Source organism: Drosophila persimilis, unplaced genomic scaffold (assembly GCF_003286085.1).
Source record: "Drosophila persimilis strain 14011-0111.01,24,50 unplaced genomic scaffold, DperRS2 tig00000686-arrow-arrow-pilon, whole genome shotgun sequence".
NCBI classification, from domain to species: Eukaryota; Metazoa; Arthropoda; class Insecta; order Diptera; family Drosophilidae; genus Drosophila; species Drosophila persimilis.
Genome location: NW_020825336.1, coordinates 1,633,444 through 1,653,996, shown reverse-complemented (window position 1 = coordinate 1,653,996; position 20,553 = coordinate 1,633,444). Strand labels below are relative to the sequence as shown.

At 51.8% G+C, this 20,553-nt stretch overlaps 2 protein-coding genes across 4 annotated transcripts in view; one reads left to right on the top strand and one right to left on the bottom strand.

The window, feature by feature from the left end:
* LOC6601689 (calcium uniporter protein, mitochondrial) overlaps positions 1 to 20,553 on the top strand; it is a 42,738-nt gene that overhangs the window by 10,063 nt on the left and 12,122 nt on the right. For 2 of the 3 annotated variants that reach the window (XM_026991684.1, XM_002026687.2), the window contains exon 3: positions 990 to 1,089. In XM_026991684.1, coding sequence (XP_026847485.1) covers positions 990 to 1,089 — 100 coding nt within the window. Of the gene's footprint in view, positions 1 to 989; positions 1,090 to 1,164; positions 1,468 to 1,538; positions 1,635 to 20,553 lie in introns of all 3 variants that reach the window. The other variant, XM_026991683.1, reaches the window with a different exon arrangement.
* LOC113566402 (protein javelin) lies at positions 2,653 to 20,418 on the bottom strand. Its single transcript, XM_026991830.1, has 7 exons — positions 20,383 to 20,418; positions 16,346 to 16,437; positions 11,214 to 11,752; positions 10,798 to 11,128; positions 4,466 to 8,237; positions 4,071 to 4,332; positions 2,653 to 3,992 (listed from the first exon to the last, which is right to left on the bottom strand). Exons 1-7 carry the CDS (start codon positions 20,416 to 20,418, stop codon positions 3,106 to 3,108), a joined length of 5,919 nt encoding a protein of 1,972 aa, XP_026847631.1. The 3' UTR covers positions 2,653 to 3,105.

Below are 20,553 nucleotides of genomic sequence, written 5' to 3'. Positions count from 1 at the left end.
TGATATTTCCATCAAGAATCCACGAATTAATCCATCAATTAAATGTTGATCCTTGAGAAAAGTTTGGAAATTAAGTAATCTCTGATTGAATGGGTTTCCCTTTAGGTTTTGGTAAATTAATCGGTAAATTGGGGTCATCCGAAGCGGGGAAATCCTCAATATATATCCGATTTCAATCACTTTCGATGTCAGAAAATGGCAAAAACGAAGAGTTGGGATTTTTTGTGTGTGTGGTTTTTTTTTAAAGTAATTCCAATCAATAAATTGGCTTCATGTGGAGCTTGAGTGTGGAGCCTGGTCGGGATTAACCTTACGACCGTGGCAGGAGGTCCGGGCTCCAGGCTCCAGGCTCCAGGCTCCAGCCTCCCCCTCTGTTTCGGGGTCGGGGCGGCGGCCTGACAGTGTAAACAGTTACATTTTCGATTTCCTTTTTTCCCATTTCGAGTTTCGAGTTTTCCCCAGGTGTGTGAAGGGGGGGGTTCAGCAGGAACATAAAAAAAGGTTCTTGAAGAAAATTGACGTGGCAGAGAAACAGAGAGGCAGAGAGACAAGAGCGCATGCCATGCCACCAACAATAACTGTATTTACGCTTTGGAGTTTTTCCGTTTCCCCCCCCTCCCCCCTCTTTTCGCCGCCTGCCGCTCCTCGTTGGCCCTCGTTATGTGAAGCACGTGATTTCACTTGGGAGCATTTTAACTTAATTAGGAAACAGGTCCTGAAACGCGCTGAAACATGCAACAGCAGGAGGTGGGTGACACTCCTAAAGGGGGGCCAAAGGGGGGCGTATGTATCTGCAAGGATGTGCCACACAACTGATGGGCGGCTTATAAATTTCCCTCAAGGCTTTCGCCTTTTTGTTGTATTTTTGTGAATCTTTGACGCCACATTTAAGCCACAATCAATATTGCGGAATGGTTTCGGTTTCGTTTTCGTTTTCGTTTTGTGTAACATTAAATGTTAATCCTTTTCCTTTTTCCCATCGTTTGCAGCACTTGCGGCCTTGCGGCGGCCATGAGCTGCAGCAACACAGAACTTTCGCTGCCACAACGGAGGACGATGACAAACATAAAACGCCACTGGAAACGGGAGGTGAGTGGAGTCTGTGGCAAGGGATATACTCTTTGAGGGGGATCAATCATTTTCCATTTGCCCGACCTGTCGCAGATTCCATGGGGCATCAAGATGGGCAAACACCCGAGCAGGAGGGGGAACAGGGCCAGGAGAACAGCCACGACAGGGACAGGGCATCGGAAGAGTCCGAAGAAGCCAAGGAATCGATGGAGCAAGAGGAAGACCACCCGAAGCCCAAGCGCAGGGAAATTCAAGAATATCCATATCCCATATTGTTAGATCGAGGCCCAAGGGGCAACAGATCCAAAGACCAGCAGAAGAAAGACACCCAAGAAACCTCTAGAAACAGAAAGAAGATTCAAAGGCAGATTTTGGATCTGATCGAAAGGGAAAGAAGTGAGTCTTTGCCGCCTTGTCCATGGGGGGGCATCATTCCTATAATCTCTTCCGAAACTCCTCAAAAATAGCTAAATTTGAACCAAGGCCCATGAAGAAGAACCAAGAATACAGAATCAAATGCGTGGGCCCTGAAAGTGGGAGTGGCAAAGAAAGGAGTTCTGAAGGTAAGCCATAAAACTGAGGGGAAAAATCTAGATCCAAGGGAGAGGCAAGGGCTGGCAATGGGAGAATATATTATCCATAGATATTATAGCCAAATTAAAGCAAAGAAACACCAAAAGACCTGGAAAAGAGCTGGAAATGGGGAGGGGCTCTACATTTTGTGTTGCCTACTTTTGGGCTGTGTATTTTAAGAGATTTCCTTACCAGCCCTAATGGAAAGCCACACAAATTAGTACAGTTGTGCCGCCTTATAGCTAATCTTAAGGGGAATTCGCTACACAGAAATTCGTAGTCTGGAATTTATTTTACAGGCAAGGGGGCCCCCACTCGTATGTATCTGTAAGGATGTGCCACAAATTCCCTTAAGGAAGAAATCGCAGCTGCAAATCATCGGGAATGCCAAAATTATGAAATATAATTAAGAGACGTGAGTTCTAAGGCCACAGACATACGTGGGGGTTGCTGGGGAGTGCCAGAGGCAAATTCCAAGTGGCTTACATTCACTTTTCATGAGGGATTGATGCGGCCAATGATGGACCCTTGATGGACTTTAAACTCCAAAGAGTCTCTCAGTCAAACGATTCCTTAAAGTCTTCTTCAAGACGAGCTTTTGCTGGCTGCCCTTTAGGCCCTTAGTAGACCTTCCAAAACTCCCAGTAGTTGCTAATTTGAAGTGAAATTGAATTAAATTCAAAGAAAACTGATCCACTATCCATCCGGTGGTTTTCTCCGCTTTCCACTTTTCTGCCTGCCAATTTCATAAACATTTCTGTGCCATTAAAGGCTGCATAAATCGTTGATTAATTATAGATTAGTTCTGAGGCAATTAGTGGCATTTGTGGCCTGCACTGGGGCCTGCACTTCCCTCTCCTCTCCCCCCTCTCTCTCCCTGCATTTGGCCATCAATTTCATTAGCCATTAACTAAATGAAAATGCACTTGGTCGGCGGCTTGGGGGCTGGCAGGATGGACTCTTAATGGGCTCTTCCGCGTAGATTATTAAATAAATTGCATATTTATTTTATCATCAAATGTTTCTAATTTACAAATTGAACAAATCGCAGGGACATTCGATTTATGGGGTCATCGATTTATCGATTTATGGGGTTATAGATGGATATCCTATCCTCTCTTCATGAATTACTAACACTAACACACCTCTCTCGTACTCGTATTCGTATTCGTAATTTTCGAATTAATTATTCTCTAACATCGCGTCATGCGGCAGCGCCTCTCGGTCGCTTGCGCGTAAAAAAAAGCAAAAAAAAAAATACATATTTTATGGTAGTTTTTGGATAGTTTTAAACCTAAATTAAGGCATAAATTGGAGCCCGAATTGGGGCCCGAAAACCAAAAAAAAAAAAATGTGTAATAATATGATTATATTTTGGTATTCTTTATAGATATTATCGATGCGATTCGATTGTCGATTGTCGATTGTCGACTGAAACCCCCTTTGAGCATTTGATTCGTTTTACATTTTGTCGTCGAGGCTGTCGTACAGCTCCGCGTCCGTGGGGGGCCTCTCCTGGCGCCCCTCCTGGCGCCCCTCCTGGGGCTCCTTGCTGGGATCGTACACCTCGAACTCCTCGAACTCGATCTCGTCGTACTTGCGGCGCTCGTAGATGCTCCTGTCGTTCGCCACGTAGTGCCGCACCACCGTCTTGTCCACAATCGAGGCGGCACTGCTGCTGGCATTGCTCAGCCGTCGCTCGGGGGCAGCACTGGGCAAAGGACCTGCCACCTGCTGCTGTATCTGCTGGTGTATCTCCACTGGCACAATGATTTGTGGTCTGCCACTGCCACTGCCACTGCCATTGATTGCTGCTGCTGCTGGTGTTTGTTGCTTGCTGACAACTTTTGACACTGCCACATCCTCGTTTTGTGGCAGCCGCTGATTGCCTTCGAGGGCCGGGCAGGCCCTTGCCTGGGGCGTCGGCTGCTTGGCCAATGTATAGGCCAAATCCACATTTTTATTGCGGCAAACTTTGCTGGCACTCGAGGCACTGCCACGTGCCACATCGAGGCGTATGTTCATGGCCTGCGACTCGTATGTGGGATGAGATATCTCTGTGGCCTCTGCCCCAGCCGAGTGGCTGCCTCCATTGGAGCTTTCATTTCTGTGCACCGCCTGGACGTTGATGTGATTATTTACCGTCACTTGGAGGCGTCTCGGCGGGGCAGCTGCCTCCGTTATCTGGCTGTTGATGGTCACCGGGTCCGTGGCTGTTGCCTCGAAATGATGGACCATCTTGCGCACCACCTCGCTGTCGGCGGCGCCCCCGTTGACCTCCGTGTCGGCGCCGGCGAGCTCCAGGCGACTGCTGCAGCTGTTCGACTTGACCAGCTTGAATTTGATGCCTGCCAAAGAGGGGGAGAGCGAGCACAAGTATATCTTTCTCTCTGTCTCGGAGATCTGGGAGTATCTGTGGGCCTCACCCTGGTAGGAGTCCTGCGACTGCTGCTGCTGCTCCTCGAGGCTTTGCTTCGTCTGCAATCGGTGCTCGCATCTCTCGCTGGGCAGGCACACGTTACATGCCTCGATCTGGCGTATGCGAGAGCGTGTGCCGCCATTCGTCTGCTGGGCGGCGGCGGCGGCGGCCTGTGGCGGCGACATCTTCGAGGCGGGGCCACCATCCAGGACCCGGCCGCCGTAGTAAGTGACTGTGGAGCCGCACTCCCGTATCTTGGCCAGAATGTCCTGCAAAAGGCAGCACGGCGATTAGTGCTGGGACCCAGCTCAAGGACATCAAAAGGCTGCGCCACACACGCACAAAAAGAGTCGAGCCGCACCCAAAAAAGACAGAGAGGGAGGGGGATGGGGCGCTACTTACGTTGCTGACATAATAGTTCTCGCACATGTCCTGCTCGTGGGCCTGCTCCTCGTCCTCGTCGTCGTCCTCCTCCTCCTCCTCGTCGTAGTGGCCCTCCTCCTGCTCATCCTCTGCGTCGTGGCCCAAATTTTGTTCGTAAATCTGACGATAGAGCGAGTCGCTGGTGGCCGAGGCCCCGCCCATGCACCAGGTGCGTCGCGAGGCGAACTTCGCCCGGGCCTTGGCGTTCGCCGCATTGCTGTTGTGGCGCCGGACCACGTCCTGGACGTGCACATCCTTGCAGGCCATCACGGGCGACGACTCCTGCGGATGGCAGTCGCCGCAGGGGGAGCTCAGGTCGCCGCTGGAGATGCCGCTCGAGAGACTGCCGGTGTCCCAGTGGCCCAGCTTGGAGTGCTTCTGCTGCTGGTGCTGCTGCTCCTCCTCCGCCAGCAGATCCATGCCCTTGGGCTGCTCCACGCCCGACGAGGAGGAGTCGCCTCCAAAGCTCGTGTCTATCGTCAGATATCGGTACGACGATCCCTGGGCGGCCCGCCTGGCTGTCTTGGGACTCAGTTGACAGGCGGAGCCTCCGAACTTCTGCTGCGACTGCACGAGGAGGCCCTGCCCCGGCGACGGCATCACGTTCTGCTCGAAGAAGCGACGCACATTCCGCACGGTGTCCGGATCGGGCAGCTCGTCCTCGTACAGCTCTCGGTTGACCCTCACGGGCTGGTAGAAGAAGTGCCGCTTGGCCGCGGCGCCTCCCCCGCCGCCACCGCCCCCCATCTGCCGCTGGCGGAGGGTGGTGCGTCGCGGCTGCGACCCCGAGGCATGGATCACGCGCGGCGGCTTGGGGGGGCCGGCGGCAGCCACCCGCGGCGCTGGGCCGCCGCCCACCTGCAGCGGCCGCTCGATCTTCGTCCGCACGGGCTCCACGATCACCACGTTGTTGTTGCTGAGCAGCTCCTGGAAGGAGTAGTCCTGCAGGTACTGGATGAGCCCGTCGAACTGGGCCTCCTTCTTGTTGCGCGTCGAGTGGTGCAGGATGTTGCTGCGGATCAGCTGCTGCGACTTGAGCACCTTGTAGCGGATGTGATCGAACTGGGCCTCGTCCTGGTCGTCCTCGTCGGCATCCGGATCGGGGGCGGCACTCACAATGGTCGCCTTCTGGGCGCCCTCGCCCAGTTCCACGATCTCAATGGAGGGCGGCGGCATCATGCTGCAGAAATCGTTGCTGTGCGGCTGCGGCGGCTGCGGCGGCTGCGGCGGCTGCTGCTGTTGCAAGGCTGTGGTCTTGCCACCCAACTGGAAGTGGAGACCCGTGCGGCCCTCCGCCTCCCCCTTGTCCGTGTCTGCGGCCGGCGTTTCTGGTTCATTGCCCGCCAGCTTCTGCCAATAGCAGCGCACGGCATCCACTTTCTGGAGGTATTCCGTGGCCACTGCCGCGCCGCCCGCCCCACTGACGGTGGAGGCTATGCTCCTGGCACTGCTGCGGCGCCTCAGGCTGCCTTCGGCGGCGGCGCCTCCGTCCACAACGTGCAGGATCTGTGGTCGCGACATTTTGCCCCGGCCAAAGGTCGACTCGCCGTGGCTGTGGCCTGCGGCCAGGACTTTGATGGGCCTCGCCTTGTAGATGGGCGCCCCGCCGCTGTGCAGGATGCGGCGCTCCGGGGGCTTGCCACACGACGAGCTCTGGGAGCGGCGTACGGTGCGGGGTCGCTGCAGTGAGTGCTCCTCGTGAATGGCTTCCTTTTCGATGATATTGTTCTGGGCGTCGGTGACGATGATGTGGAACAGGGTCTCCCCTTCCGCTTCCCCTTCCGCTTCCCCTTCCTGTTCCGCCTCCTCCTGTGGCTGCTGCTGCTGCCGGCGCTGCTCCTGTCTTCCGTCGGGGTCCTTGCGTTCACGGATTTCCTGGGCACGTCGCTCGATTAGTTTGCTAAAGTTTGCCACTTCGATGACAGGCGCCTCCTTGGGTTGTTCCACTTGTGCAATGGACACTGGCTCTGGCTCTGGCTCGGGCTCCTCCTCGGCCTGGGGCTCCTCCTCCTGCTGCTCCTCTTCTGTCAATGGAGGGGGTGGTGGAGGCAATGGTGGCTCCTCCTCCTCCTCGGGCTCCTGCTGCCTTTGTGGCTCTTCTGCTGCAACGATTTCCTTTGTTATCTTTGGCTTTTCCTGTCTTTGGGCTTCCTTCTCCCCTCCTGCCGCTGCTGCTGCTTCCCTCTCCCTTTCGCGCTCCCTCTCCTGGTGCTCCTTCTGCCTGGCCTTCTGGTGGGCCCTGCCGAAGCGTCTGATGGAGTCGTAGGTCTCTGCGCGGGTCACCACCTGCGCCCCCCGCTTCGAGTCCTTCCGCTGCTGCTGGCGCTGCTGATTGTAGGAGGATCTCAGCTCCTTGTCGATGCTCTCGCACACCTTGAGGCTCACGCCGATGTTGACATCCGGCAGGCTGTGGTACTGGTTCTCCTGCAGATTGGACACCACCACAAAGGAGTCGGTGGCCGGCTGCTGCTGCTGCTTCCCTTGCGCCTCCTCCTGCTTGAGCTTCCGCTTCTCGACGACTGCCAGGATCTTGGGCTTGTTCTGCGGCGTGTGCTCCACCTTCAGGACCTGCGTGAAGATCTGTGCCTCGACCTTGGCGGTGGTAAGCAGCGGCTGCTGCTGCTGCTGCTGCTCCTCTGAGGCTCCGCCCTTCTTGTGGTGCTTCGCCTGCGGCTCGTACACCGTGTCCTCGATGGAGATGTGCAGCAGGCTGCGCGTCTCCAGCTCCCCGCTCTCGCCGCAGCTGGTGAAGGTGCGCTGCTCGAAGGACTCGCAGGACTCGCCGATCAGAGTGCAGTCGGAGCTGTCCTCCGACGACAGATACACCGAGTCGTAGGCAATCAGGTGCTCCCCGTGGCCCCGCTTCAAGGTGCTGTCGCTGTCGCTGGCCGGGATCTCCCCAGAGGTGGGGGTGAGGCGGCTCTCCTCCTCGACGTGGTCGGCTCCCTCCTGGTCGTCGTCCGCCTCCTGGTCGCTGCAGCTCTCCTCGAATCGCGTGGTCCTGGCCGTGGTCGTGAGGCTGATGATCTCGTAGCTCTCCTCCACTCCGTTAGCTCCCACTGCCACTGCCACTCCCACTCCGCCTGCCTGCTGCTGGTAGATCTCCTCGATGTGCGTGAGGTCGTACTCCTGCTCGGAGAGCGAGGGGCTGTCCGTCTGGTCGTCGGAGTTGCTGGTCGTTGTCTCCGGGAAGACGCTGCTCTGGCTGTGCTCCGGACAGGACTCGCCGCCCGTGTCCTGCTGCAAGTGCCGCTGCAGGTGGCACTGATGGTGGTGGTGGTTCCGCTGCTGCTGCTGCCTGCGCGACTGGTAGATGCGCGGCCGCTCCTTCAGCAGATTCACTGCCGCCTGTTCCAATGCCTCGAACTCCAAGGATGAGGGCCCCTGCTGCTGCTGCTGCTGCTCGAGATGGTTCTGATGCAACGAATTCTTGAAGTAGTCCGAGTTGAGGCTCTCCAAGTCGCTCTTGTCGTTGTGCCACGGATGCAGCTGCTCGCTGAGACCCAACGCCAAGGCGTCCAAGCGTTTCAGATTATCGTAGTACAAATCAAAGTCACGCGATTCCCCTCTTCCCCGGGGATGTGCCTGCTGTTGCTGCTGTTGCTGCTGCTGCTGCTGTTGCTGATGCGAATCACAAGTGCCGCTGTTGTTGCTGCTTCTGTGACTTTGAGTGTCATCCGCCGGTGGCGTCTCCAGTGGCTGCTCAATCGTGGAGGAGGTCGTCTGCTGCTGCTGCTGCTTGGCGTTCAATCTGTGGGAGGGAATCGAAATGATGATGATGCCATTGTCAAGAGTAAATCGTAAACTAAAGGGCCTCCAATCTGCCGCACTTGATGGCCTTGTTGGCTCCACAAATCGCATGCCCCGCCCCCGTAGCACGCACTCCAACAGTCAGTCAGTCAGTCATGTGACTGAGATTGTTGGTTCAATCAATCAATGGATGGCGACAAATCAAACAAACAACCGCCGAAAAGATGAATTCTCATTCCGCAGTGGAAAACGGAAAACAGCCACTGCTAAAGGATTGATTGATGAAGTTTGACAGGAAAAAGCACACGGGATTACATGTGTGTTGGCTGCTTGATTAGGGACTCAAGGTCCATCTCTGGCAGCTCTTTTGATTGGGGATTCAACCAAAAGTCGCAAGTTTGATAGAATACAGATCCCAACAGAAGTTGGAGCTGCTTGATTGGGCACAAAAAAGGATAGCAGGAGTATGAGAGACCCTTAATGCCAAGGAATATCCAAAGAAAGGTTCCCCAACAAGTGGCAAAGGGCTCTCCCATGTCCGTTCAAGGATTGCAGTGAGCTTCGATAGTTTTCCAGGCGCTCGTTCAAGGACTGGAATCCCGCAGAAGTTGAAAAATCACAGCGCAAGGGGAAGCTCTGCTTCGCCCATCAGTCAACATCTCGAGTGGCGAAAAATGAGCTTCCATTAGCCAATATCCGTGTCATCCTTTGCCATCCGACTGCAGCGGACATGGACATGCCCCCGATGGAGTCAGCTCGGTTACAGCTGCACGTGGCAGTGGCAGTGGCAGTGGCAGTGGCAGTGGCAGTGGCAGTGCCTGATAGTGGGATGCGGCGAAAGTTTACCCAGCCACTTGATGCGACGATTTGCGGCAAATTAAATAAAAAGCGAGGGACAGCGAAAGCTGCAACTGGCAGCAGACACATTGCCTCGGGATGGCAGCAGGAAGGAAGGAAGGAAGCTTCTTCCTCTATTCCATGCCGCATGCCCCATGCCCCATGCCTCAAGCCCCGGCTGTCGTTGCCAGGATAACGTGTGTGTCTGTGGCTTTGTGTGTGTGTGTGTGTGTGTGTGTGTGTGTGTGCTCTAATGGCATGACGAGTGGCACGAGGGCTAAAAGCTTTTCCATCTCGCTGCCATGCAGCGCCTGGAGGCAGGCGGGAGGCGTGGCAGGCATCTGCCCAAGCAATTGACAAACAAAAAAGTTTGAAATTTTAATTAAACAAGCAACCAATGAGCCAGAGAGAGAGAGAGAGAGTTGTGGCACTCTGTTATGCAACACGCGACATTGACACTGCCACTGGCACTGCGTGGACTTTAAACATTCTCGATCGCTCGATGGACTTTGCAGCTGTCACAAATCAGGGCTTAGGCCACAAGCCGCAGCGGCAGCGGCAGCCACAGCCACAGCAACAGCATCCGACGGCTGTGTTACGGGAGTGCAACAATAATGACCCCGCGAATGAAATGCTGACCCTGACCAGATGACAAAACCCATAAAACCAACACAAAACACAAACAGCAAAACACAAACAGCAAACAGCAGCAAACCAACCGCAACAATTTCGCTGCCGGCGACTGTCGGGTGGCGCGCGGGACGTGGCACGTACTGCGATTTGAAGCCGTTAATTTGCGCCGTGTGTCGCGCGGAGAGTTACGGGCGGAGATACCTGTTGCACTTGCGGTGAGCGTAGCTCGGCGACTGACAGCAGATCTAGCAGACTAGCGCAAGCCAGTGGTCTACGGGGCGTATGCGTGACGGGCACCAGACAGCATGAGAAGGTGTTTGGGCTGGCGGCTGGCGGCTGGCTAAAACTGATGTCTCTGTTCGATAAAACTAGTTTGGGGTAATAGAATTTCACTGGCTCGGCCTGGGGAAACCAGATTTAACTCAATTAGAAGACGTTTATGGGGGCGGGCGGTGAGTGTTACAGCCAGCACTAGACAACAAAACTAGGGTTTTATATACGGAAGGTTTATCCTAGATTTACTATGGGGTTTGTTTTTATTTTTCTGTAATTTTTAAGGCAATATTATGTAAAAAATCCTCCAATTTAATTGAAATTCCTAAAAAAAATCTATCATTTATAATTCAATAAAAACTCTAAAACGGGTACAAACTCCACACTAGAGCCCCGCCGAATATACCCTCGCTGCTGCTCGGTACTCAATTCCTTCGAAGACTAAAGCCCGTGTCTCTCTCTCCCTTTTGCCTTCTCCTTTCGCGCTTCATTTGATTTGCTGTTAGAGAGAACGAGAGAGCAATACAAAAGCGTCGCATCTGCCTAGAAAAAATATTATGCTTGTGTGGCTGTGTGGCTGTGCGAGGGAGGGTTCGTTCTCGCATGCAAACGAAGAGATAAGCCGATCAGCTCGACAGCCGAAAGCACGAAAGCTCGAAAGCCGAAATTCGAAACCCATGTAAATTGCAATACAAACAATTTTTGCCTCTCTTCCCCCTCCCTCGACCAGCAAGAACATTTCCTATCTTGTATTTGTGCATTTCCTTTTGTGCTCGGCTCAATTGCTGTGCAGCCCAGTGTCTGGGTGACTCACTTACCTCGGCGATTCACGGAAAAATCCACGATTAACGAGCCGCGCACGCGGTATTAGCTGCGATCTCCGCCTGCTGCTGTTTGCCGAACCAATTTGCAGGTCACTAAATGTCTCCTCACGGATCACCGCCAAGCTGCGCGATCGCCTCAGGCTGCACGATTCGCTGCCCAATAGATCGAAGAGTGTAGCGGCGGCAGTGGCTGTGGCTGTGGCTGTCGCTGTCGCTGTGGCACTGGCTGTTGTGCCACCATTTACTGTGCTGCTGGTGGCTGGTGGTTCTCCTGCTGCCGCTGGTGCTGCTGGAGTTGCCTCAAAGTTGTCGTTGACGGGAAGCACTGGGGAAGCAAGTTAATACAATATTATATTAATTGATTGAATTACAAGCGATATGCTTGAATGGATGCCAAGGCTGGCACTCACCCGCGTAGCTGTCGCCGTGGTCTAGCGGAGCTTCCGCATCGAATCGCCAGTAGAACTCGGCGATGTCCAAGGCGTTCTCCTCCCGCTCGAGCTGCGTGTAGTCCAAGGAGCGGGCGTTCCTCAGCTGTCCGCTGCCTGGTCCGCCTCCTGCTGCTCCTGCTCCGCCAAGGCCCACGCGGCACTGCGTCCAGTGGGGCTGGGCGTGCGGATGATGCGAGTGGTGGGCGTGGTGGGCGTGCTGCAGGTGGTGCGGATGCGAGTGGTGGCCGTGTGGGTGGTGCTGCGTGTGGCGACCTATGCCATTGCCAGCTGCTTCATGGCAGCTGGTGGCCAAATCGAGATGCGACACGGATTTGTGCGTGTGCCGCCAGCCAGCGGCAGCAGCCCGCAGTCCCTGCGGACACCTCGGATCGTGGACGTTGCTGGTGCTGCTGCTGCTATTGTGGTAGTGGCTGTGGTGGTGCTGGTGGCCCCCGTTCGTGTCCTCCAGACGCACCCGATCCACGTAGTTGTGCTGGTAGCTGTAGCTCTCCTTGCCCCTGCCACGGACACAGAATGGACGCCAAAGGTTAATTGATTTTATGGAAATTATCAGACATTTTCATGGGCCATTGCCACCTGTCGCGGCAATTGAATTAAGCCCCCCAAACGGTGCGAGTGATTCAATGGCCAATAAACAATAAACGTATTTCCCCTCCGCTCGGCAAAAGCCAACACAAGCTAAATGCAATCATTCATTCCATTCAATTCGATTCCATCTCCTCCTGCCCCACACACACGCGCGCCAGTGCCCCACCTTTACGATTCTCCGGTAGAACAGAAAGTTTCGCCATGAAAGCATTTAAGCCAAAGGACTATTTGCTCTTTGAAGGATTGGAGGGAAAATTGCTTAGCCACCAGTCGGCAGCCGGGAGTCAGGAGCCAGGAGTCAGGCATCCCATTCCGAGAGCAGCGCGAAATGAAGCGTGGGATCTGCGCCACCTGCCGCACGTGGCGTAGTTGTTGTGGGCGGATGCCATTTGCAAAGTGGAATACGTCTGCCATGGATTCCCAGATTAATGGCCAGAATTATGGCCGTGGCTCTGGCTCTGGCTCTGGCTCTGGCCGTGGCTGGGTTTTTCAATTGGTTGTAGCTTTAACTGATTGGCGGCTGGGGGGGGGTCCAGGGGGCTGCAGGGGGCTGCTGGAACCTCGATGATTCGGTGAAAAGTGCAACCCAAATCGGGAAGCACATTTGAGTGGGAAAAACTTCCATTTCGGGGCCAAAATGTATCTCTCAGATGATAATCTATCCCCAGGATTTGGTCTCTTTCTCCTCTCCCCCCTGCCCACCCTCCCCTCTATAATCTCTCTGCAAATAGTCGCAAGTGAACTTTTCGTGAGCCAAATCTCCATGAATATTGGAACTTTTGCAATGGCCTTGCCACCGATTGTTGCCATGCTAATTGTCAGTGCCTCCTGCCTCCCGCCTCCTGGTCGACCTCCTGGCATAGGCGGCGCCACTTCAGAGCACACATTTTACCGGATGGCTGCATATTGCAGGGGCATGGGGCACGGGGCACGGGCCACCAAGCAGGGGACCCAGCATTTGCCATTACAATTGCAAATGCTGCCAACTAATGTTTAACTATGCGGCGATCCATTGGATGCCATTGGGGCGCCATTCTGGCGGCTGCCGGATGGCTGCGGCCCCCAGCTCCGTCCTGCGCCCTCTGGCTACCGTTTCTATTCCTGGCTCCAGCCAGCTCCAGCACATCCTGCCGTGCTGTGAGTGTGTGGCGGGGCGGCCTTGTCCTGAAACAAATGCCACTCCGCCCTTCACATCTCAGAGCCGGCGCCTGGCCCCCACTTTATGGGAGGAACATAAAAACTAAGGAGCCAGAGAGTACTCTTACTCTGCTCGCCAGCTCTGGCCTCATTTCTGGCCTCGGTCTTTCGGTCTTGCATAGGTACTCGACGAGGAGTACTATTATTTATTTTCTATTTCTATTGCTCTCTCCATTTCGGGGGCACTGTGGGGTTAATGTGTCTGCTGCTGCTCCGCTTGTCCGTGCTTGTTTGTGCAACATTCTGTCGGGTGTTGCGGCATACCCTGCTTTCTGTTTCAATTAAAAGCCAATTGGGCGGGATGTCACCACACTGTGTGGCATGCCGCCCGATAATTCGTTGCGTGTTTAGTTTTTCCAGCCAATAAAATCGGTCACTTTTATGATTACGATTATTTTCGCTGATGAAATGTGAAATGCTTTTCCGGAACCCAAGGATTCGGGCCTCGGTTCCTGCCACATACATATGTATGGGGCATCCACTTGCTAATTACTTTTTACGAGTACCACCACGAAATGCCATAAACATTCATTGTGTCGGCATTATTTCTCTCTTGTTTCTCACTTTTTTTCTCCTTTTTCTCGCGTTTTTTTTTTTTTTAAACTGCAACAAAAAATTGCGAAAAATTGCGTTTCTGCTTTCATGTCACGTGCTGGCCTTTTGTTTCATTTGAAAACTTAATTTTATTGTGACACGCGCCGCATTTATTTCTCGGCAGCAGCAGCATCTGCTCTGCCGCGAGGCCATGCCACAAAAAAAAAAGCCGCACAAAAGCGATTTGCGTGCGATTTTCATGTGATTAGCAGGCGACTTTAATCGCGCAAAAAACGAACAACGAAAAAAAACCAAATATTTATTGCTTCGGACGCTTCAGGCGTTAAATAAATAATCTGAGAAACCAGAAAACAAAGCTAATTAAAGTGCCACAAATTATTTAGCATAAAACCAGCAAAACAGAAAAAAAAACCAATTCAAAAAGAAATAAATACAATTTAAAGGCCTTTAAAATATTTAAGTAAATTATTCAAACAAGAGAAAATAAATAGAAACTAAAAATCAGCATATTCGTGCTAAAATGGAAATGGAAATGGAAAATGCGAAAAACACTCGCATGACGGACTCAAATTAATTAACACAGATATCTATTGGATGTAGTACGAGGAGTACGAGAAAAACCAACAACAGAAAGCGCGATTTACATGGCCAACAACAACAACCACAGCGGCCCCGGCGCCCACGAATGAACAAACAACAAAAAAAATAAAACATTTGCAGAAAATCCAACAAACGAAGCGTAAATCTCCTGCCCTGCCCCCTCTCTCGCCCTCAGAAAAAGGCAGCAGCTAATAAAATCCATGAATAAAATCATTTTCAATTGGCATTTTCACACAGGCAGCAGACAATACAGCAGCACAAACGAATGTACATATTTTTGGAATTGTGAAAAATAGAATTAATATTGAATAAAAGAACGAACCCACCGTGCACCGCGCAACGCAGCGCATCGCAACGCAACCGGAATAATCAGAGCGTATTGTCAGAGACACAGATCCAATGACTAGACATCTATAGATATGGATACCCGAACTGCATTACCAAATTTGTGAAGCACGAAGCCCCAGGGTGCCGCCGCTGCAGATACCCTGTCCACAGTCTCTAAGCAGGGCATATATTCTGTCGTTTAACATGCCCTTCTGCTTAGAGGAGGAAAAATACCCCACAGGCACTATAGGGCTAAAGGGAAGGCAGCATGCGAAGAAAGTCCAATGTCCAATCGAAAGAGCGAGCGCCGTCGGCTGCGTTTTGAATGGCAAGAGAACGGGAGAGGCAAAATCATGCGATCGCTCAAAAATGCGTCACACTCCAGACTGAGGAGAGAGAGAGAGAGGCAAACGAGCGAAGTGTAGGAAAAGGAATACAGGAAAGACGTCCGATTCATGCTGGCCAAACTTCTAATCGGAACAAAAATACCCTCTTGAAAGGGTATGAAAAACCTGTCGAAATCCAGATACGGGGCCCAAAGCGATGAGAAGAAAATAATGATGACAACAATAATGAGGATGGGCATGACGATGGGACGATGACGATGACGGTGGCGAACGACCGGCGACATTTCAAATGACATTTTCGGCTAAATTGCTGGCTGCTGCCGCAACATCATGGCTGCTGCTGCAGGCCAATGGAAGTACAGAAGAAGCAATGAAGAAGGGAGGGAGAGGGAGAGGGGAGTAGGAGAATAACGGAATAGACTGCGTTACTGACGGGCGAAATAAATGCTAAATCAATTTGCTGTCGCTGCCGCTGCTGCTACTGCGGTCGCCCACAAATTGCATTTGCAGCCTTTTGCACGCGATCTGCTTCGCGCGGTCCCGTTGTAGAGAGACACTGCTGCAGGCAGGGACATCAATTATGTGAAAAGTTTGCTGCAGGAGCAGCCAGAGGACAGATGAGAGCGGGGGGCGGGGAGCGTGGAGCGTCCGTTGTCAATGAGCAGACAAATAAGTTTCGCAGTTTGTCGCAGGATACTCAATCATCGGAAAGTGGAGAAACGAAAACACGATTATGGTCCCTGTTTTGAGGGTAATAGGTTTTCAGGTGCATATTTGCCCGGATTTTGTCGGGGTGGGATCATTAGCCCACCGATAGGTAATGGCCACCATCAGAGAGAAGCCTTGGCAGGATTGCACTCCAATTAATTGATGGTTTGAAGCCCAGCCTGAATGGCAAATCGAATGCATTCCGAAATGTTTAATTCATGTAAATTAATGAGCCATTCAATGCGCCTCATTGATTCCTTAAGGCCTCTCCTAATGCAAACGATGATGTGTTCAGATATTCGAAAATATTTACAGTACAGACACACACACACACACACGCACACGGACACACAATGACCGATTGATGTTGCTGTTGTTTGTCTGTGGTTTTGTGGCCCACATCTTCATTGCGGCTTGAGCTGCGGCGGCGGCGTCTTGGCCAAGTGCAAATACATACGGCCCTCCCCTCCCTTTTCCCCCCCTCCGGCTCCCACTTGGATGAATGCTTTCTATTGATGGGCGGGGCGCCGCGGCCGCCTTTTGCACAGTTTGTTGATTTTTGTGGTTAATGCAAAATGTGTTTATTGTCCATGAAATGGCCAAAGCGTCATGCCAAAAAAAAACAACAAAAAAATATGTGGAAAACGCGCGAAATTTCTATGCTGCACACACTTTTCTCTCTCTCTCTCTTTCGCACTTTTTTTCTCATACACTTCTCTCGCTCTCTCTCTCTCTCTCTTCTCAGCTCGGCTTTTCTCTACGGTTTACCTTTCTCTCACTTTTTCGCTATTATTTTCTCCTCGCACCCGCTTCGGCTTTGATTTCCTCTGGTTGTTGCCGCTTTTACGTCTCGCCGCTGACTGAAAATCCACAAAAAGTTGAGCGCAAGCGCCGCTGACGCAGACTCTGAGGCAAGTGGCGACTGCGCAGCGGCAGCGGCAGCAGCACCTCTGTCAACGCTGACGTCGCTGGCATTTGTTTATTATTTTGTTAACCTTTTTCAGTGGCAAGTGGCACAGCCCTCCAGCCCTCCAGTCCCACTCCACTGTGCACCCTTTTTTTTATTTTTGCTCTTTTTTGTGTTTATTGTTCGCTTGCTACAAACAAAAGAGTGATTTTACGAGCAACTCTCGAGTTACAAAGTTTTTGTTGTTGTTTTTTATGGTATACCCTTTAGGAGTGGCGGCGGGGGTATAGGGTTTTTTTCGGACCAGGAGCCAAGGCTCTAAAAATATATATTTTTTGTGCAAATATTAGGAATATTTTTTCTATAATTTCCCTGGGCGCTCGCTTTGCTCGGGCGCCAACCCCAGGCTCACTCGCTTTTTGATATAATACAGAGATGTTTTCGCACAATCCAAGAAGGTTTTGTGCCAATCGAAAGACTATTTATACATATATAATAGAAAGGCCATTGGAAAAATCTATCTTTTGTATGGAAAACGATGTAGTTTCTGAAGATACATCTTCCAGATCACAATTCAATCGAATCGAATCACTTTTAAAGGGTTAAAGGGTATCAAACCGTCGGCCCCCCACTTTTGGGGCCGCCTTTCGTGTGCTTATGGCCTCGCGCTGTTAATGAAAATTTCATGTTTAATCGTTATCGCAAAGTGAAAAGTAATTTGGAGCTCAATTAAACAAAAGCCAGTGGCAGAAACTCGGCTCATTATTGGGCGATTGGGCTGTCGTGCCACAGCTGGTGGCAGCTTGAAAATTGCAATTGCCGCACCATCAAAAGTGAATTTGTAATCCGCACGGGGGAGGCAACCCTTTCGCCTGCGAGTGGATGATGCCTTTTGAATGACAAATGACTTGGGAGCCAAGCTGTTGGGGCACGCAAAAAAAGGGAGAGAGAGAGAGGGTGAGAGGGAGAGATTTGTTTGCTTGCCAACCGAAAATAAAAACAAACATTGGGAAACATACAATTTTCTTCAAGTTGAAGCCCACTCGAATTTTCACTCTTGAAGATGTTGCCTCCCCGCCCCCCGCCATCCCTCGTGGCACCTCTGGGTACGCCATGTGGCAACGTGCTCGTGAATAATGCAAAACGAAAAAGTTCCCAATGGGCAATGGGTCGGCTTTTGTGTGTTGTTTGGGCTTTGAACTCGGATGAACTATGGGGCGATGGGGCGATGGAGCCCATGAGTACACTCGTTGAACCTTTGACGTACACTCGCACTTTCGCAGTGCCTGCCGCTGCTCTAGTCAGGTGTTTCATCATCGGAGAGCCGGACTCTGCCATGCTGGAGCGCCGGAAATGCGTTTACTCACGCTCTCTCTCTCTCTCTCCCTCGCTCTTTGCCGGAAGTGAGCGGCTTGCACCACTCAGTGGCTTATTGTCGCCACACGGTGGGGCAGTGAAGCGCAGAAGAGCCGTCAAATTTGATGCAAATGCCACCGCGTGGCTGGCTCCGTGCCACTGCCACCGCCACCGCCACTGTTTTTGGCCACCTAAAAATGACTTTTTAATGCTGTTGTGACGTGTGTGGGGGGCGACGACAGCCAACGGTTGGGAAATGACCTGTCCAGAGCGGGCCGGGCTCTGCTTTTCCCCACTGCTTTTCCCACTGCTTTTCCTCTGCTTTCGTTTGCCCATTTTGACTGGTTTTCTGAATTGGTTGCCAGGCACGCATGGAGCTCTGCCACTGCCACTGGTTATGCCACTGCCTTTGCTTCGGATTTGGCTTTTGATTGGAGCTTAGGGGGTGAATGGGCTTCCTGTTTTGTCGCCTTTTGTTTTTTTTTTGTTTTTCGGTCTCTCTGTGGCTCTCCCTCTCTCGCTTGCTCTCTGTGGGGGCTAGTGCTCAGCCACCGTGAAACCAATGAAATAATTTTTGCTCTTTCAGCCCCTTTTTCAGAGCCGCACCGCACAAAAGAGTTGTGTTTTTATGAAATACGATTTTGGCAGAACTCCGTTTCAGCTTTTTGGTTTTTGGTGCGAAATAAGTCAACTGTGACGACAGATTCTTTTAAAAAGAGTTCTTTGGTGGTGGGGTGGGAGGGAAATGCGGGAAAAGCTTTTCGAAATAAAGGTTTTAATTGTGGAATTCCATGGGGAATATCTTTTATCTTTGATTGGCATTACGCCATGATTTGGTTATAGTTTTCCCCTGGTTTTTCCCCTCTGGCTTTTAAGTCTCGCCCTTCATTTGGTGTTGCCCCAATTTATATCCAACTTTGGGGGCAGCATCACGTCCTGCATAAATTGATATGAACTGCTCTTTGGGGCTGCCGCGCCCCCCAGATGATCATTGGGATTGAAGAGAGCTGGCATGTACTTGAGCTACGACCTGGCCCTCGCCCTCGCCCTCGCCCCCCGCCCCCAATGGCGCCATCAACTTGAATCCTCCAGCGGAATATTGTACTGCTAGACGTGTGGGGGGGCAACAGCAACTGCCCCACAATGCAATGCCTTTTGGCCAATTTCGAAGCTGAATACTCCCTGGCCGTGGCTGTTGGCCGTGGCCGTGGCCGTTGGCCAAAAAGGAGTGAAAGGCAATGTCTAATGCAGTTGCAACGTGCGCTGCAAGCGATTGACAGACCGTGCCCCTCCGTGTTGAATATTTATAGAGCGCTGCGCAGCCAGTGATTTGTTGCCCATTGATTTATCCTCCGTTTTGGCTCGTCTCTCTCTCTCTCTCTCTCTCTTTGGGAGATGGGAGAGCAAAGCAGAGGCAGAAGCAGAGGCAGAGGCAGAGCAAATATCTTCAAAGTGCATATTGAAAATGCAACGAAATGGAAATGAGAGTTCCTTTAAATTAAAACAAATCTTGCACAAATGCCCGCTCGTCGTTTCATTTTGCTCGCTTTCTCCGCTTTGCTCCGCTTTCCTCGCTTTTTTATTTCTCTTGGGCTTGAATCGTTCTCGAAAGTTGGGCAAATCATGGCCGCATGACACAACAAGCGCTCTTGAGCGACGGGGATACCCTTTCCCAGCTGCTGTCACGTTGTGGGCGGCTGGCGGGGGGAGGGGGCGGCACTGGGTGCCTCCTCTGAGACATGAGGCACGTTCTGGACGAGCAGAGATGTAATGGCTGTTCGCTGTGTGTCCTCCTCGACTGCAAAAGTTCCACTCGGGGGTTCCTTGATACCCTCTAGCACCCCCCGAGCCATGGGGTGTATCGTTTCCAAAGAATATCGTATGTTATTTCTTGTGGTTTCCACATTTTTGAAGCCATGGATTAAATACAATGATAATATCCCCCTAGAAACCCAAAATCAGAACAAACGGTTAATAATGGCAGCCAGGACACCCTTTGGACACCAACTAAATCCCTTTTTGGTAACCTTTTGAGCTCTTTTCGACTTACAGGGTACCCCTTTGGTCTCTGGGCTCTCTGGGGGGGGTGGGGGGGGAGTTCTTGCCTGCTTTGCTGTGTATTTTTCTGCCGCTTTAAAGTTGCCAAAGTCGAGAAGTGCAATAAAGCGTCCTAAGCCAAAGCATTGCCAGCAACAAAGTGCACAGAATAAGAGGGAGAGAGAGGGAGAGAGAGAGAGGGAGGAGGCTTTAAGAATGGAGGTGGAAAGCGAAGCCAGAATAGAGCCAGAACAAGCGGAGGAGAATAAAGTTCTAAGCAGCAAATAAATAAAACATATGCCTTCCATCCACCCTGCCCCCCCGCACCCCCGCACCCCTGGACCCCTCACTTTTTCCCTGTCTCTCTGTTAAAGAAAACTTAGTGCATTGTTTTTGTTTTTTGCTTTTTGCATTTTTCCAGAGGGGCCAAGAGAAGAAATTGCAAACTTGTTTACGCTGTTTTGACACATAAACTAGAATGCATGCATAAATTTATGTACTGCACTGTACTGGCCGTATCCGTGTCCGTGTCCGTAGCCATTTTTACGAATAAAATATTGCGTACTCCAGAGAGTCCCCAGGACGGAGATCAGGCCAAATATTGTTGGCCGCAAGGATATGAAAATATATGGAAATACTCGGATGTATTTTCCTGTATGCGTACTCGGAAAATACA

What these genes read in the sequence shown, in the direction of transcription:
- LOC113566402 (XM_026991830.1), bottom strand. Translation starts at nt 20,418, where the DNA reads ATGGCTACGGACACGGACACGGATACGGCCAGTACA. An exon ending in CCACGGCGACAGCTACGCGG is followed by an intron (nt 11,129 to 11,213) that starts GTGAGTGCCAGC and finishes TTGCTTCCCCAG; the next exon opens with TGCTTCCCGTCAACGACAAC. An exon ending in GTCGCAGGACTCCTACCAGG is followed by an intron (nt 3,993 to 4,070) that starts GTGAGGCCCACA and finishes CCTCTTTGGCAG; the next exon opens with GCATCAAATTCAAGCTGGTC.